Here is a 17197-nt window from a genome sequence, read left to right on the forward strand (position 1 = left end):
CTTGCTTGACATGGCACTGAGATGAACTTTTGAGGTTGCAGGGGCATGCTACTGTTCACCCCTTCAGCCCACTTAAGTCCTGATGAAATCTTTATACAAGACTTTTTCTGAATAGAAAAGGGATATAGCTCGTGTATAATGAAGGCTGTAAATTGAACCTGCTCTCTAGGTGAAGGTAAGTTTTGGGGTAGTGCCTGAGGCTAGATGCAAGTAATCGGGTTATCTCTCTCCAAGGTGGGAACGCATGGAAGCTCTGAAGGACGAGAAGGGCTCTGAGCTGATTGGGGTGGCTGATGTGAGGACATTTCTTCAGGACTGTCAGAGCATAGGAGTGCTACTGCAAGACAAGATGGTCCAACTCAGGGATCTGGAACCAGGGAACTCACCTGCTGGGCTGGAGTCAGACAAGCGCAAACTGTCTACAGTTGAGAGAGAGGTCCTGGTGATAGAGAGGAAAATTGAATACTTGAGGAGTGTTGCAAAATCGTAAGGAACCTGCTTTTTGTTTCCATATTCTTTGCTAGTTCCCTAAGATAATATTGTAAATTATGGCTGTAAAGAGAATGAGCAGCTTGTGAAGTTTTTCTCTAAGTTTCTCTTTCTAGCAACCTGAAGAGCTCACTTGCCTGCTGGATTGAGATCATATCTCTTGAGTACGGTTGGGTGATTGGTGAAGTGATTGCTTCCAAACTTCACTGTTGTAGGAGGATAAATACTACAGGATGTTTGTGGCTCTAACAAGTTATCTCTACTAATGGGAGTTACTTCCACATTTTGATACCCTAGGTATCATTTAGGTCCTGAAGAAGGTAATCAGGGGAAGCAAGGATGAAGGAAGAAAAATAGCAGAGAATTGTGCGTAGGAGTTTGAATTTGAAATATGAATTTAAAGGTTTTTACTTCTTTAAGCTTTCTGTACATTCACAATGAGAATGATTCATTGAACCACAACAGTGTTACCAGAGTCTTTCACAGGGATGCACTTTCTGCAGTACACCATATTCACACCAATATTTCTTGCTAGTGTGGAATATTTGTTGCCTTAGCTGACTTTCTTTTTAATGGAAGTGTAAATATCCAAATCCATTCCTTTTAAAGAGTATTGATTCAAGCTCTAAATGCCTGAAATATTCATCTAATTGAATGTATTTTATTTCCTTTGTAGGATTAAGGACACCAACCCTGCAGAGAGCAAAGCCATCACTGAGCAGGTGGAGAACATGGAGAGGCTTCTGGCAGAGCTCAAGCTGGAGATCCAAAAGAAGCGGGGCATTCTGCAGTGGGCCCAAAATCAACAGTCCTTCCTGCAAGACAGCCGTAGGCTCCTGCTGTGGGCAGAAGGCATTCGGGAGAAACTGAGCAGTGAAGAAATGGGTGTGGATGTGGCTTCTGCAGAGCAATTGCTGAAGGAACATCAGGACCTGCTGAAAGAAATTAGGTCTCAGAAAGAAAGGTAGAGAGATTCTGTCTGGGTGGGCAGAGTGGGGTGATATGACAACAGTACTGTGAAGATGAAATATGTCTATCGTGTACATAAATTGTGTATGAAAGTGATGCTGAGAGTTTATTCAAATGCTCTTGAAGCTTAGTGTCAAAAGGACACTGCAGAACACAAAATCCAGTTAGCTTTTGCATACTTACCCTGATGGCTGACAGAGGGGAAAGGAGGAGCTGTATATTTGGAGTAGTATTCCACAAGCTCTCCTGACACTCGGATAGTGCCATCTGCACTTTATTTCGGTTCCCCCAGTCCTTCCCTTCTCAGGCCTTATGCTTCCAGTTGCCATCATCTTCAGTTCTCCTTCTGCACTGTTATGAAGTTCCAGATACTGAGTTGGCCCTCCTCTCCCTTTTAATGGGAAAGCTTGCTTGTTTGGGCTTTCAATCCAAATGGCGAAATCTCACCTACTGCCTCCAGCATGTATCCCTGGGCAACCAACCAGCTGTACTTTGTAGTGCACAACCATGGCTAGCAGAAAAAGAGTGAAAGGGAGGGAGGGAAGCTTAATGTCTAGGCACTGCCAAGAGAGCAAAGAGCTGTGATGAAAGACAATTCATATATACCCTTCTGCAGTGAGGTCTCACTTTTCTTTTTGACTCTGGGAAGATTTGTGCAGCTGGAAGAGCTAGGGCGCAAAGTAATCCATGAACAACCCAGTAATGGCAGGACCATAGATGTCCACCAGTCCATGGAGAGGCTTGCCAAGGAGAACAAAGAGCTGGAAAAAATGTGGGAACAGCAACGGAAAAAGCTGCAGGATGGCCTGGAATTGCAGAAGTTTAATAGGGAGGGAGACCGTATCAATGCAGCCCTCTCTGGCCATGAGGCCTTCCTCCGGGGGGATGACCTTGGGGTATGTACAGCAGCTGATTTTGTTTTCTCCTACTTTGTCTCCCCATCCAGGGAGTAGCAACAATTTTCTTAATTAGATCAGTTTTCTAATTCTTATGGTCATGGCATTTTAATGCTTGGAAACTAGACTTTAAGGTTCTTATTAATGTTCTTATGTTCTTACTCAATGAGAATGGAGCTCAATGTCTCTCAAAAAAAAAAAAATCTTAAAAACAGCTAGAGTTGTGATTTGTTGCTGTGTTTGTACATGTCAGATGGTTTATATACAATTGACAACTCAGTTTGGTGGCTAGCCATTAAAAAAAAGGGTTCGGCTTGACCATAATAAATTAATTTTTTTTGTGAAGTAAAAACCTGACTTTAAAAAAATAAAGCCTTTTCTTTCCATTGAGTATTTTAAGACCATTAAAGTAAATGAAGGGAAAAAACAAATGCAGGCACTATTCACAAGATCAGTGAAGGTGGAGGCTGTGGTATCTCATCACCTTTTATGTTTTCAGCTGAAACTGAAACCTCAAAACTTTTGGGTCAGCTTAGTGGAATAAAGTTTTACTTAGTTGCAGCCTTTCGTATTGCATGTACCTAGATGTGCCAGAGTGCTGGCGTAAATTCAGAATGCAGATTTTCTTAAAAGGTGAAAATGGAACCATAATGGAAACATAAAACTGAAGAACCAGATACGATACAAACCTAAACACCTGCTGCTTGTTTGCAGCCCTGAACATCGTTAGGCATATGAAAAATATACACTATATCTCCTGCCTGTAAAGGAAGGGGGAAAATAAGGTCCAAATTTTTTCTCGTTGCTACAGAAACAACACATGACCAAGAAAAAACTTGATCTAATTTTCTTCCTTAAATGCAGGACCACGTAGATGCTGTTCGAAACCTGCTGAAGCAACATCAGGAATTTGAACAACTGCTGATGGCACTGAAGAGAAGAGTTGAGGCACTTAATGAAAATGGGGTGAACCTAACAGAGAGCAGGCACTTTGCGTCTCATGTGTGAGTCCAAACTCCTTCCTTTTTTATTTAGCTTTAATAAACAATCCAGTATGATTAGGGTGAGATGAAAAACTTTCTCTGAGCCAGGATTTAGCTGACCTCCAAGCTGTGATCTGCTGGATGGGGGGTGGCGGATTTTTTTCAAAAAACTACAGACTTCCTGTGCTCTCAGGACAAATAAGTGAAATGCTTTAGGTTAAAAGTGGCATTTGACAGAATGCTAGAATAATTTGTCTTGTATCATAAATTATATATAGTGTTAAAACTTCTTTAATGTAAACTCATTAAATGCTTACATAAAACATTCCTTCATTTATCAGTATGACATATTAGAATTAATGTTTGCTGTTAAAAAGTTACAGAAGACTTCACAAGGAAATAACTCATCAGGAGCAGCTCCTTCACGGTTTTGTTGAAGCTGAACTGTCATCTCTAATTCCTTTTCTGTGCTAGAGCCACTATGATCTAGTAAGGGGACCTCTGCATAAACAAGAATTAGGAATATAGGGTCAGAATGGACCTCTTGGGTCGAAAAGACTGTGTTCTTGTGATCACAGTCATAATGTCTTGAAAATTCCCTCCACAAATTTATAAAACTGATCTTAAAATCTGATTTCTTGCCAGTACTACTACCATTAAAAGGCCATTCCAGAGCCTCATCACACTTACATCACAGAGAAAATTATTAGTTAAGGTGGAATATTTGGGAAAGAGAAAGGTCTGGTTCTTTTAGTCACATGTACGTGACTGCAATTCACTAATGTAACGCAGCCATACAAGAGTAAAATCCAGAGCAGGTGGCAAGCAATAGCTGCTTTCCAGGTGAGCCCAGCATGGTCATGGGACAGGGCTGTATATCCCTTCGTCCTGTCAACAGAGGTGTTGAACTAGATTCCATTTATATCATAGTCATGACTACAGTACAACCAAGGGGAACTAATATGACTAGTACTGCATTGGACTTCCTGTTTTTCTTCGTAGTATTGAAGAGAGAATGGTCACTCTCCAGCGAAGGTGGGAGCGGCTGATACAAAGCAATGCCAAGAGAAAACAGAGGTTGTTGGATTCCCTACAGCTGCAGGTAAAAGGACTGATACTGCAGATTTGGTCAGGCATGTGTGAAATAATTTTACCCTTTCTCTTAATATGGGACAAATCTCAAACTGCTGAGCGTTCCTACTGCAGCTTACTTTCTCTTTGGCTGTAAGACAGAGAATTTCACTTTCCAGGGAGCAGGTGATGCATTGGTGATAACTGTGACAAAGCCATAACCATAGCAAAGTATCAAAACAAAAATGGAGATGAATGAAAAAAATGGAATGAAAAAATCAACAGGATATTTTGTCTACTGGATAAGTTTATTCTGTTCATTACTGTTCTGGGCCTTAATAATTTGTTACAGTTACTTACAGTAACTGTACTTTTGGCACCAAATTTAGCTTCCAGTGCTGAGATACAAACTTATACTGGAGGACTGGACCACCTATGGTTAAAATAGTCTGTCAAAAATGCAAGCCTTCACTGACAATTAAAGGCAACAGATTAGTAAATGTGGTAAAAAAGGGACTAGGAGATATTACTTGTCAATGGTTCAAGATCATACCTCTTCAATTAAGAGTGTTGATTATGTAGAACAACTTCAATCTGAAAATATATCACATTTCCTAACTGTTAGAAAAAAAAAATCAGGGCTTGATCCTAACAGCAAGGACGCACCTCAAACCCACACAGAATCAGAAGTTAAATTAATTTAATCCTGTTTGTTTCTGTAAGGAGTTTAATCGTGATGCTGCTGAGCTTTTGATATGGATAGAAGAGAAGTACAAGATTGCATCAGATGAATCCTATCGTGATCCAACAAATGTTCTACGCAAACTGAAGTGGCATGAGGCTGCTGAGAAGGAAATGATGGCTAATGAGGAGCACTTTGCAACACTGATAAAGGTGATGGCAGTTTTGGAGCTAAGGCTTCCATCTTGTCCCAAACTTCATAGATGCTGGTCTGCTCAAAAAAATGATGTGCTGTGTTTCTCCAGAAAGGAAATCAGCTGATTCAAGACAAACATTATGCTGCAGTTTCTATCCAGGAGAAGATGTCAGAGCTTCAAAAGAAGTGGAAAGAATTGTATGGCAAAATGATAGAGCGAGGTGACAAGCTGAGACAAGCTGGGCAGCAAGAACAGCTCATGGAACTGCTCCAGGTCAGGAGGTGATGGGGAACAGAGGGGAGGAATGGCCTAGGAGCCTGGTTCTTCTGTTGTGTGGTCCTCATGAAAAAGAACAGAATACCATCCAGATAAAAGTGTATTTTAAGGTGCCCATTTTGTCTACAGTCTCAGGAAAGAAAACCCAATGTAACACTGACCAGGCTCACTCCAAAGCTATGAGCAGGTCAACAGTGCCAGCACAGCACCAAGACACAAAGCTGTTGAACTCATGCTCTGCACTGCATCTGTGTGGCCATCTTGTACTGGGAAGACAATCAAAACTCTCTGTATGGGTCAGTGCTGTGCAGACATAACTGCTTGCTTGGAGTCAGTTTGGGGGTTGGAGGCATGGCACTGTATTAAGTACATTGGCATCCAGGCAAATTGTATAAGAGGAACAATGCGCTGTGAAGCTGTTTCAGTACCAGTATGTCATGGAACTGCTGTTCTGTTGTAGCTACAATCTGAAGCCTTTGAAGACTGTTTTGTATCATGTCAATGAAGATAGTTCAAAGAGACTGTTTTTAACGATGTGCTGTAGTGTCTCAGAGGGAAGAGTGCTCCAAAACAGTATGCAAAACAAAATGTTCCCAGGAGTTGCCTCTTAGAGACACCTGGCCATCATGTTACAAAGAAAGGACATATGGATTTAAAAATTGTGTCCAGAAAATGGTCGTGGGAGGGGCTGAGTGAGAGAAAATTATGTTGAAAGGTCAGTACGAGTGTGCTGTAATCCTTCCTGGCAGGATGCCAAAAAGAAGATAGAGAAAATTGAGAAAGTTCTTCAGGAATGTGAGACAGGCCACGATTTGCGCTCCAGCCGTGATCTACTCAAGCAGCACAGACAGCTGGAAAATGAGACGCATGAGCTGGCAGAGAAGATGAACTCTATTGTATCTCATGCGAGGAAAATGGCTACCAATCACTTTGACTCCCAGAGGATTCTGGATGAAACACAGAAATATCTGAAAAGGTGAGGTGTCACTCTCTTTTTATCTCCACCCCTTGTGACAAATAGCATTTTTTGTTCTCCCTTCTAGAAAATGTCTTTTCGTTTATTAAGTTTAACCCATATTCAGGAATGATTTCTCCTCCCAGTTGTACCACAAGTGTGCTTTGATCTGCACCTACACAGCTGCCTGTTGACCCACCTCAACCTTTATTACTGGACCTTGCTCCTTGCCTGTTGCCCTCCACTTCTAGTCCTTTGCTTATCTACAGGTCTCCCACTGCTTTCTAAGAGGTGCAGTGATCCAGCATTTAATACTTTCTAAGAGGTGCAGTGATCCAGCATTTAATACTGCCTAGTTCCTTAAAACATCACAGGACAAGCCTACGACTTCAAAAGTGCAATCACTTCCTCTGCTTATGTTTAGTGTTATTGTATAAGTCTACTTGCCAAAAGTGGCCTTCTGGAGAAGAGATTCTTGTATGTGCAGCCAGCACATTGAAATTTAATTGCAAAGAAGTGTCCAGTGTTTTCTAATCTTCACAGTGGTATCATAGCCTAATTCCCTTGGCAGAATCAGGATAAAGCTTTGTTTTAACATATATTTAATGGATGACCCCTAGGTTTGAGTCTTTGCAAGCACCTCTTGATGAGAGGCGTAAATTGCTGGAAGCTGCAGTGGATCTCTATGAGTTCTACCATTATCATGACATGGAACTGAACTGGATTAATGAACGATTGCCTATTGCCCATTCCACCAACCGTGGGAAGTCCTTGGATGTGGCTCAAAGCCTGTTGCAAAAACACAAGGTAACTTGTTTAATCAAGTGTGTTATATTGGCACTTTGCATTTCACCTCAGGCTGCAAACCAGCACCTGCACAGTTCTCCTTTACCTTCAGGAAGGCTGTTGCAAGCAAAATGTACTGCCACACTTTCAATGAGTACATTCACTGATTCCAGCACTGGCCCAGCTAAAATGGTTCCAGTGGATTGAGACAAGTCAGCAATGTGGTGATGATTTTCAGAGCAAACATGAAATTCCTATGGGAACTGCAAAATTTGTCATATATTGCAGTAGTATTATTATTATGAGAAGTTTTGTAGCTCTTCCCATTAAAAGTGGCTAAAAAGCTAGCATACCTCACACTAAATAGAAAAAAAAATAGGGTTTTGCTTTGTGGGTTGATCTGGTTTGAATATTTTGACTGTTACATGCTCATTCTATTTTAGTTCTATACCTACTGCTTCATTATACATGCAGTCTTGAGATATGTGCATGCTAGATTCTCTAGGAAAGCATAAAACAGCCATTTAATGTTTATTTTAGTTCTGTACTGCTTGTAAAATGGTTTGAACAAGCCACAGTCAATATATTTATAAAGACAAGTTAACACTGATTTCTGGAGAGTTCGATTCTTTGTAGCAGTTCCTCACAGCCAGAAGGGCACCTTAGAGCTGCCCTGCACCACAGGCAACACTGGATTTTGCAGCACCTGGCTTGCAAGTTCCATGAGAAGGGTTGTAAGACCAGTAGGGAGGCTTTATGCAGCAGGAGTGTAATTTTCATGGTACTGTTGTCAATGTCTCTCTTCCCATCATCCTCCAGCCCATTCATCTTCTGGGATATTTTATTTTCCCATCAGCAGCTCAACACTCTTTTCTGAATCCCCCAGCTTTGTGTCTCATCCTTTGGCCTGCTCCATCTCCCAAATCTCCCTGGCTGCTGGGCAGGGGAAGGGGCAGGTGCATGGTAAGGAGAAGGGGCAGGATCGGGCCAGACGACCAGGCTGAGGACTTCAGTGAATAATGCTGAGGGTGTAGGGAAGTTAAGTGATGTCTGCTGCCACCCTACAGACTCTTATCTCCTCCCTCAATGGCAGCACCAAGAGCAGAACATTATACAAGTGGGGCAGGGACCAGTGGCTGAGGCTGCACTTGTTCTAGAAACAGGCAGTCCTTCTGTCCACTGGCTATACTCTGCCCACCATCACCAGCTGCCAGTTTTGCTTAGGACTAAGAGCACATAGAATTTCTTTGTCCTCACATACCCTCCCTTTATTCCTATTTTTTCTTTTATCTCATTCCCAGGAACTACAGGCAGAAGTGAATGCCCACAAACAGCAAGTCCAGCGGGTCCTGGATAAAGGAAAGACAATGGTTGTAGGCCAGCACCCATCAGCTCAGAAAATAAGTGAGAAATGCCAGGAGCTTGTGACTGCCTGGCAGGGCTTGGAGAAGGCCTGTGAGGAAAGGATGAAGCAGCTGCAGCACTCAGTTGGTTTCCAGGAGGTACAAATTACAGCAAAGTGCTTACACAGTAGCTTCTTCAGACAAACAAGAAGACCAAAGTTTTAAAGTGAATAACAAAACAGCTTTGCTAGGACTGGTATTCACTTCAGTTGCTTGAGGCCAGACTCATGGGAATAGAGGGCTGGGTCGCATAGCTGAATGCAGCCCCCAGTCTAGACCTGCTGCTCTAGAGGTTTGCCTTAGACTCTGTACCCATCCCTTATGGTTGCGTGCAGAACGTGCATTTCTCCTAGTAGTAGCTCCTTTCTCAATACCTTTATACAGCCTCAGGCTTTGACCTACTGGTCCTTCATACTGGAGAATTATAATAAGGAAAACAGTCAAGAAGGGATCTCTTGTGCCATCCAATCCTTAACCGTTCCAGGCAACAATGTTTCAGGCAACAAAATGGTACTGAGAAACTGATAACACTCTTTCACTCTCAGAGTGAGTTAGGACTTTTGACCCTATTATTTTCAACAGGAAACTGGACCTTTATGTTTAGCCTGTTTAAATAAAAATATTGCATGCAAATATTTATCTCGATAACCCAAATTTTCTGTCATCAGTGGGTCATGTAGGAGTGCAGTTATTCAGATAACACATGCAGTTTTGTAGACATAAACAGCATTTGCACAGAGTTCACGGGCCCACCTAAAGTATGTTCCCTGGAGAATTTGATCATCTGGTTCTCATTTCCTCCATCTATAAAAATAGCTGTCCATACTATAGGCTTTATGAAGCCTGATTCTTATAGGTGATTTGAACTCAGGAAGGGGAAGGAGAAATACCACACTGATATTATACAGTTAGCCTCTACCCTGAGTGAATAAGGTAAAGGAAGAGTCAAGTAAGGATAGTGATGTGAAGAAAGAAAAGTGAGACAACCTGAAACTTACTGCCAGAGCTTTGAAGCCTGGAGAATACCTTAGTTATCCTGCACTGAAGTCTTCTATCTGTGGCGTCCTTCACCTTTGTATGATTTGACAGAACAGTGTGGAATAGTAGTTCTTGGGATAAAATATTCTTTATTTGTTATTTATTAAAACATTGCAGTACATCTTACAGTGCACCCCCCATTTAGAATTTATTAGGTCAAAAAAATAACATGAGTGTTTTGAAAATTGAGGTAGAAACTAATTTGCTTTCCCTTTAACTGATAGTTTTTAATGAACACTTCAGACCTGGAGGCTTGGATTGCAGAAAAACATCCACTTGTGACAAGCAAGGACTATGGTAAGGATGAAGATGGAACACTGAAACTCCTCAAGAAACATAAGGTATTTCTCTGCTTAAATTCTGTACGCTGGCCTGATCTTCTTGTTTGTCTGCAGTTGTAAAATTTTCTATCTCATTGGTACTTAAGTGTCCAAGATATTTCACATTGATGTATGTCTACATGTGAATGGACTGATAGAAGAGATCAATGCAGCTTAGTAATATGGTTGGAAAAAAATGTAGTTTGAGGAAAAATGAGAATGGTGAATATTCTCATCTTATTTTTCTGAGGCCAAAACTGACTATGATCTGATATCTGCTTTTCAGTGTCAACAAATACATGCAGAAGCCTTTTTTTTTTTTTTTCCTAAAATAAAAAATACAGATAGAGTATGATTCCAGGAATACTTTTCTCTGCTTAATAATGTATCAGGAATTTCTAATTGCCTTTACTCACCTAATTTGTTTGAATTTATGTACACTTTTTTTCCAAAAAATGTTGCTAGAAAATGATCTAAAATTGATGAAGTCTTGGAATCGTCACATGCTTCCAGAAATTTTTCTCCTCTTCTAATTTCTCAATGATTACACCATAGGCTGGTGTAAAAGTTCAAACAGAGGATATCTTGGACAAATGGCTCTCAATCCTCTTTTCTCTGCCAGGCACTGGAGCATGAGATTGCAATTTACCAAAATTTGATGAAAGAACTGAGTCAAAGTGCCCAAACTCTTCCTGTTGTGGGCTCCATCCAGTATGTTGAGGTTGATGCACCAAAGGAACGAGTAAATTCAAGACTCCAGGAGTTGCAGGAACTAGCAGCAGCAAGGTATAAACTAGAACTGCCCCTTGGATCCTATGTTTGATTCAAAGCCCACTGATGTCGATAAAGGATATCTCCCAGTGCCTCACTGGAATTTAGATCATATCCATCATCTCCTCTTTTTTCAATCATATGTAGGAAATTGCTTGCTTCTTTCTATATTAGAATTCTGTGCACCTATGAGCTTTTCATTATTGCTAAGCAAGAACTCTACATTTTATTCAGGGAGTTTTACTACATATTAAGGATTTGAAGCCCACAAATTTACCCTTCATCATCCTCCCTTAAGGGCACTTGAGATGCCGGATTCTGACTTGTCTTTGTGGTATTTGGAATCTGCTATCAAAAGGAAAAAAATGGTTTTAAAAGATTTCCTTAGCATTGCTTGAAAATTACTTCATTAATTACATAGCAGAGGGGAGAAATTACAGTTACACTTGTCTTTATGCCCAGTGGCTGTGCTAGTATAGGAAGGGTTTTATTCTTGAATGAGTGATTTACTTCTCATCTCACTTCCTTTCTGTTATTGTTACATTAAGATGTTTACAACAGGACAGTTTGCTTGTACACAGAGTTTTGAAACACTTCTGGTTTGTTGTCAGGAAGGAACAAACGTCTGAATACTTTAGGTTTTTCCTCCACAAAAATTTCACTCAGAAAAGGAATGGGACTCTGCAAACAGAATAACAAATAAATGAGTCTGAATACTAGAATAATTAAGCCTAGAGGAAATGCTGATATTTTACCTTCTGTTTCTATTCTTGTTTACAGTTAAAAAAGTAAAAGCATCAATAGAAAATCCTGTGAATGAAAAGTTCAGGAAAAGAAATAGTCAGTCTAGAAACATCAAAACATTTGTGTGTGTTGAACACAGAAATGTTTTGTGTTCATTCATGCTTAATGTTAACCTGGGTCTCATGGTGCCTTATTGGTGCTCTGGTTTGTACCTCTGATCTGCATTCTCCTTGGTGGGCTGGACTCTCTCAGCAGGCTACATCCCTTGTGATGAGCATTTGTGATTAAACAGGGAAGCCAGGTTCATCTTTCCTGAAATGTTTGCACAATGGCCAGACAGTGTTAGCAGACGGAAACTTGATATTTTCTTTACTGTGGAAGGTCTGCAACATGTCAGGCTGTATTATAAGATACTCTAGACAATCAGAAATATGCAGCAGGTTGCAGCAATTTTGCTGAACAGGCAATATGACCAGAATAGCATAAAATGGCTTTCATAGCGTCTGCCTTCCTGATGCACCATCCTCAGTTAGAAAGATTTCTTTTTCATTTTCATAAGTACTACAATTATCTTTAGAAAGACAGATCAGGACAGATCTGGAAAAAAAAATGAAGGGTATTCTCATGAGAAGAAAAAAAAACCAGACCACAAAAAAACCCCACAAACCAGGGAGAGAGCTCAGCTAGGCACAGTGTTCTTCTGGGAAACTCAGCCAATGAGTCTGACCTGGCCAACAGCTGTCATCCTACAAACATAATTCCCAATCTTGAGAAATAAAGTCAGTTCTTTCATTAAAGAGAATTAGTCTTGATGGTGAGAGGTTTGGGGCATTAATACAAAGAAAGTTACTGATTGCCCTCCTCTTATATTCCCTTGGTCTAATTGTATTATCTTGTCTCCTTCCCCCAACAGAGGGAAGAAGCTGGATGAGACTCTTGTCTTACATGAGTTTCTACGAGAATATGAAGATCTGCAAGACTGGATCACTCAGCAGAAACAAACAGCCAGCTCTGAAGACTATGGAAATGATTATGAACATATCTTGGTGAGTTTTTTGAGTAACAGGTCAATAAAACTTTATGTAGTGAGACTGTAAACAGATTCTAAGGTTGTCCTTGAAAACTTATAAGACAGAGTAAAAAGTAAGTATAAATAACTGGTAGACGGGAAGAGAAAAGGGTGAAGATTGGGTGGGAAGCATTGACTTGTTGTGACAGGCAGGCAGCATTGCCATGGGGGCTGAGCTGCGTGAAACAACTGCATGCCAGAATGTCTACACATTCAGAGAGCAACTCCTTTCTATTTTTTAATAACCAGATATTTCAGTGTGGTGCCCATTAAGGATTTTTTTCATCATAAATGCTGGTGTACAGACATCTACAGCTATACCTCTTCACATGGCACAGAAACTGATCTAATGTCAGCCTGTTAGAAATCAATAGCCATTCAGAATGCTCATTTTTGTAATTTATTTCAAAATATCTTGTCTCCTAAATCTTAAAATCAGACTATATTATCCAGCTATAGTACTGAATACACATTTGCATTCATGAAGTGCAAACGTATCATTTAATAATTTAAATTCATTGTATATTGAATTGTTGTTTTTATCCCTGGTAATAATGTTTCTGCCTCCCATCTGCATCACAAACCTTGTGTTTTGCTAATAGTTTGTAGGTCCTCATGGTCTTTGGGGGTAAAATCCGGTCATTCTCTGCATTTTCTCCATCTCCAAATATGATCAGTTTATTACCCGTCTTTTGGCTGTGCTCTGATAGCTGAGCAGGTATGTTTGTGAAAAGAGAGCACTCAAAAAGCCTTTTTTGTTATTGTTGTTTTTCCTTCAAAAGCAACTTTGTGCCAAATATGACATGTTCCGACACCAGTTGGAAGCAGGTGGGAAAAGAGTCGTGGCTTGCCAGCAGCTGGCAGACAACTTGCTGAACTGTGGGCATTCTGAGTCCCGGGAAATTCGACAGAAGCAGAAAGAGCTAAGGTAGGAGACTTGTGTTATCTCTCTAATGCTTTGTCCTTTCACTTCACTCTCAAGGACGAGGAAGTGAGAAGGAATTAGAAAAGGATAAGGCATGTCCTCCCAATTCTCTAATTGCAAAATATGCGGTTTGCTCACTGATACAGAGCTGCTGCCATGCCTCATTTGAAAACAGATTACTATAAGGCAGACATTATCTGCTTGCTGATTTGGCTTCTTGTAAATTGCATGAGAGGTGCTTTACAAGTAAGAGGTGAGTAAATTTCCTTTGCTCTTTGAAACAGGATCACCTAACTGAAAGGCTAGGAGTTTAGTTGCTTCTTTATTGCTTCTGATATTTGAATTTGAATCCCATGACTGATCTGCAGAACAACATTAAGATGTTCTGAGCTTTTTATGTCTGGCATTGGTCCAAACTGGCCCAAAAGAGAAGCATGAAGGAATAGTAGAGTCTGATTCAGTCCTCCAAGTCCTGTATATAAAACCTGAAAAGCATATTGGAGAGGGGCACCCTTATATAGGACCATCTATTTAAGTGCCTGGAGCACAGAGGAGGACATGAACAGAGTAGGGTGAGACACATGCTGCCCCTCAGAGAATCACTCCAGCAGAATTTAACGGCAGGAATTAAAAACAAAGTAAGAGGAGGTCTTCAGACTGTTAATCTTCTTTACTCCTAGATTAAATATTTTACATGGTTCTTTTCCCCATCCTCCCTTGCAGGAACTCCTGGGAGGAGCTGTTGGAAATCACCAGATTACGAGGTGAGCGGCTGAGAGATGCTGAGGAGATTCACAAGTGTTACCAAGATCTGACAGATGCTCTAGCCCATATTAAGGTAAAAAATAAGGGGAAAGTCTCACGCAATACAAACTTCATTTCAGCTTAATTTGTGGAGTATTCTTATGATTCTCAGTGTGCTTGCTGCTGACTTAAAAAAAAAATATCAGTAAGAAACATGTATGATTACTCAAAGTGTTAAAAAAAAATAAACTCATGGGTAATCCTTAGATGCCTGACTGGTCACCTTATGAGAACCATTGGTGAAACCAGGTGCACCTAGAGTTGCTGATCTGTGGGAGAAGCTGAGAAGACCAGGGCTGCATATAGTAATTTTGTTTGCAGTCATCAGCCATAAGAAACCGTTTACTGCCTCACTGTGGTGGTTCTGTGTACACCATTGTAGCTGTATGTGCTGAAGAAAGAACTGTCTTGTGAAAAAGGCATTTGTCTGGATTACAGTGATTGTTAGCCTGGAAGGCTGTCAGGCAATCACGTGACCTGATGTGAAAAGTTGGGCCAAAAATCTTTTCCTCTCATTTCAGTGCCCTGTACTGGCAATAATTTCAAACAGTCCCAGTGTGAAAACTGGGGGGAAAAGTCCCAATGAAAATCTTCAGCCTTCTGTTTTATCTGAGCATCCTGAAGAATTTCACAGAGAAACAACATCCTTGCTGTAATGAGAGGTGTGGTTTCCCTAATGCAGATGTGCACAGGAGGCAGTGATCCAACAGAGCTTCCACTGTTTGCAAGGCAGCAGGGCTTTGATAGGTTATGTGCAGTAGATTTTCTACTTGCTTGTGCTGGCAGAAGCTGCCCTATTCAACTATGTTATTCCTGTTTTCTTTCCCTGTGGTGAATGGAAAGTCAAATTCATAATATTTCACCATATACCAGCTGGGGCTTTCAGAACCTGGTGTATATTTAACTTCAATGATGAACTAGTTAATTCTGTGGCAGGGACAAGGGATAGTTCAGAAACACTTCACAGACCAGCTGTTGGTTTATCCCCATGCTAAGTTTGGTCTAGGCAATCAGTACACACTTCTAGCATCACATCTTGTTAATAAGCTTCACTACTGAGTGGGACAGCAATTCAGTGATCTTGCCTATCCCTTACTGTGTAACCTGGTCAGATGTCTATCAGGGAAAGCCATTTCTTATAGGAACAGAGTACTACAAGATCTTGCTTAAGTCACCAACTCCAGTGCCATCATAGCATAGACAACTACAACATGCAACTTCTTTTACAGCACCTTACCTAGATGCATTGTTGGTACCCCAAACCAGCCTGTGAATCTGTAACAGAAATGCACTTCCCCAATGGTTAGAAATGTTCTGCTAATTTTCACCTAAATTGACCTGGAGCAAGTTTCTAATCATTTTAGTCTAGCAACAGTGGTGTCCTCCAGCTGAAGCACCTTTTCTTTTTGCTTGCTGTGTTCTCAGTGCATGTCTATGTAACAACTAAATCCCCTCAGAACCTTTGCTGAGCTAAATAAATGTTAAGTCTCCTTTTATGCGATGGTCTCTCCGTTTCTCTCATCTTTACAGTAATTTTTCCTGAGCATGTGTAACTAAATTTTTATCTAAAGCTGGTTCACATATAGACCACCTGTATCCCAAAGAATGGCCTAAAACTGTTGGTTGTTAATGCTACTTTAACAATTCACTATGTCACTGCAGTAGCTATTCAAGATTGATTCCCAGCACAAAGCCTGCAAGCCTTTCTCCTGTATTGTCTGATCAAAGAAAGACTTGAAGCTTCATCTCTCACAGTCTGGTTGGATAGCTTAATCACCAAGATACTTAGAAGTGAGTTACTAGGAAAGATGTACTAGGACAGATTTTTCTGGCTTCTTTTTACCTGTCATAGTTGAGTAACCCAGGATGTCCTAACTGTGCAGTATGAGTTGCACTACACAAAATGACTAAAGTAGGCTTGTAATGTGTTTTACTTGGACGTAGAAAGCAGCAAAGCTTTTTCTGATTTCTTCCTTCCAGGAGAAGTCCAAAAGTATTCCAGATGATGTTGCTAAGGACATGAGAGGTGTACAAACTCAGCTCCGGAACCATGTGGCCCTCGAGCATGAGCTTTCTGGGAATGAGCAGCAGGTAATGAAAGTAATTTGTGGTCTTTAATGTGTAGCCAAAATTCAAGTTTCCAAGACAATCATACTAATAATTTAGTGTTGTGAACAAAATTATTACAGGCTCTCTGTGAGGGCCTGGAAATCTCTAATAATCTTCCTTAGTCTTCTGCTTTTTCAATATGTTCAAGGTTTGATGGCAGTGATAAAGTAGGTAATTTAAAACCTTACAAAAAAGGGACATATTATAACAAGCACTGACTATTGAAGTGATTCACAGGGATATTTTTGATCACTGTTTTTGAAAAGTATGATTATGCCAGGCTTTATAATGTGCTTACTGTCTTCTTCAAAGTGTTCCAGGTGATTACAAGGAAAAATCCAGAATCCATTCTATGTGCAGAGAAACTGAATATTCATTGAACATAAAATGCAGTAATTGACTATAGAGGAATACAGAAGGAAGGATGGGGCAGCAGTCTGGAATTTTCAACAAGTTGAGAGGGGTAGGAATTGGACTGTGAGAAAGAAGGTTAGGGCTCATTATACAAACTTGTGAAAAGTTTCAGGTCATGAGAACAGCTTCCTTGTATATAGGAGATTTGCTTGGCTTCAACTAGACCAATAAAATTAGTATGAGTTTTCTCTTCATCCCTTCGTTTAGTACATGTGATGGTATAGTTAACACAGCTTGTGCTATCTTGAGATTACTGAAGTAGTTATCCCAGTATTATTTATCAGTGGCCTCGTGTCT

The 17197-nt window shown here is 40.5% G+C and overlaps 1 protein-coding gene across 1 annotated transcript in view; it reads left to right on the top strand.

Moving 5' to 3' along the window:
• SPTBN5 (spectrin beta, non-erythrocytic 5) overlaps positions 1 to 17197 on the top strand; it is a 98706-nt gene that overhangs the window by 19090 nt on the left and 62419 nt on the right. The window contains exons 15-30 of the mRNA XM_009919538.2: positions 235 to 486; positions 1166 to 1453; positions 2108 to 2354; positions 3219 to 3358; positions 4340 to 4439; positions 5132 to 5302; positions 5395 to 5559; positions 6312 to 6538; positions 7138 to 7324; positions 8605 to 8805; positions 9969 to 10085; positions 10687 to 10850; positions 12493 to 12625; positions 13431 to 13576; positions 14297 to 14411; positions 16358 to 16468. Coding sequence (XP_009917840.2) covers positions 235 to 486; positions 1166 to 1453; positions 2108 to 2354; positions 3219 to 3358; positions 4340 to 4439; positions 5132 to 5302; positions 5395 to 5559; positions 6312 to 6538; positions 7138 to 7324; positions 8605 to 8805; positions 9969 to 10085; positions 10687 to 10850; positions 12493 to 12625; positions 13431 to 13576; positions 14297 to 14411; positions 16358 to 16468 — 2764 coding nt within the window. The remainder of the gene's footprint in view (positions 1 to 234; positions 487 to 1165; positions 1454 to 2107; positions 2355 to 3218; positions 3359 to 4339; positions 4440 to 5131; positions 5303 to 5394; positions 5560 to 6311; positions 6539 to 7137; positions 7325 to 8604; positions 8806 to 9968; positions 10086 to 10686; positions 10851 to 12492; positions 12626 to 13430; positions 13577 to 14296; positions 14412 to 16357; positions 16469 to 17197) is intronic.

Source organism: Haliaeetus albicilla, chromosome 5 (genome assembly GCF_947461875.1).
Source record: "Haliaeetus albicilla chromosome 5, bHalAlb1.1, whole genome shotgun sequence".
NCBI lineage: Eukaryota > Metazoa > Chordata > Aves > Accipitriformes > Accipitridae > Haliaeetus > Haliaeetus albicilla.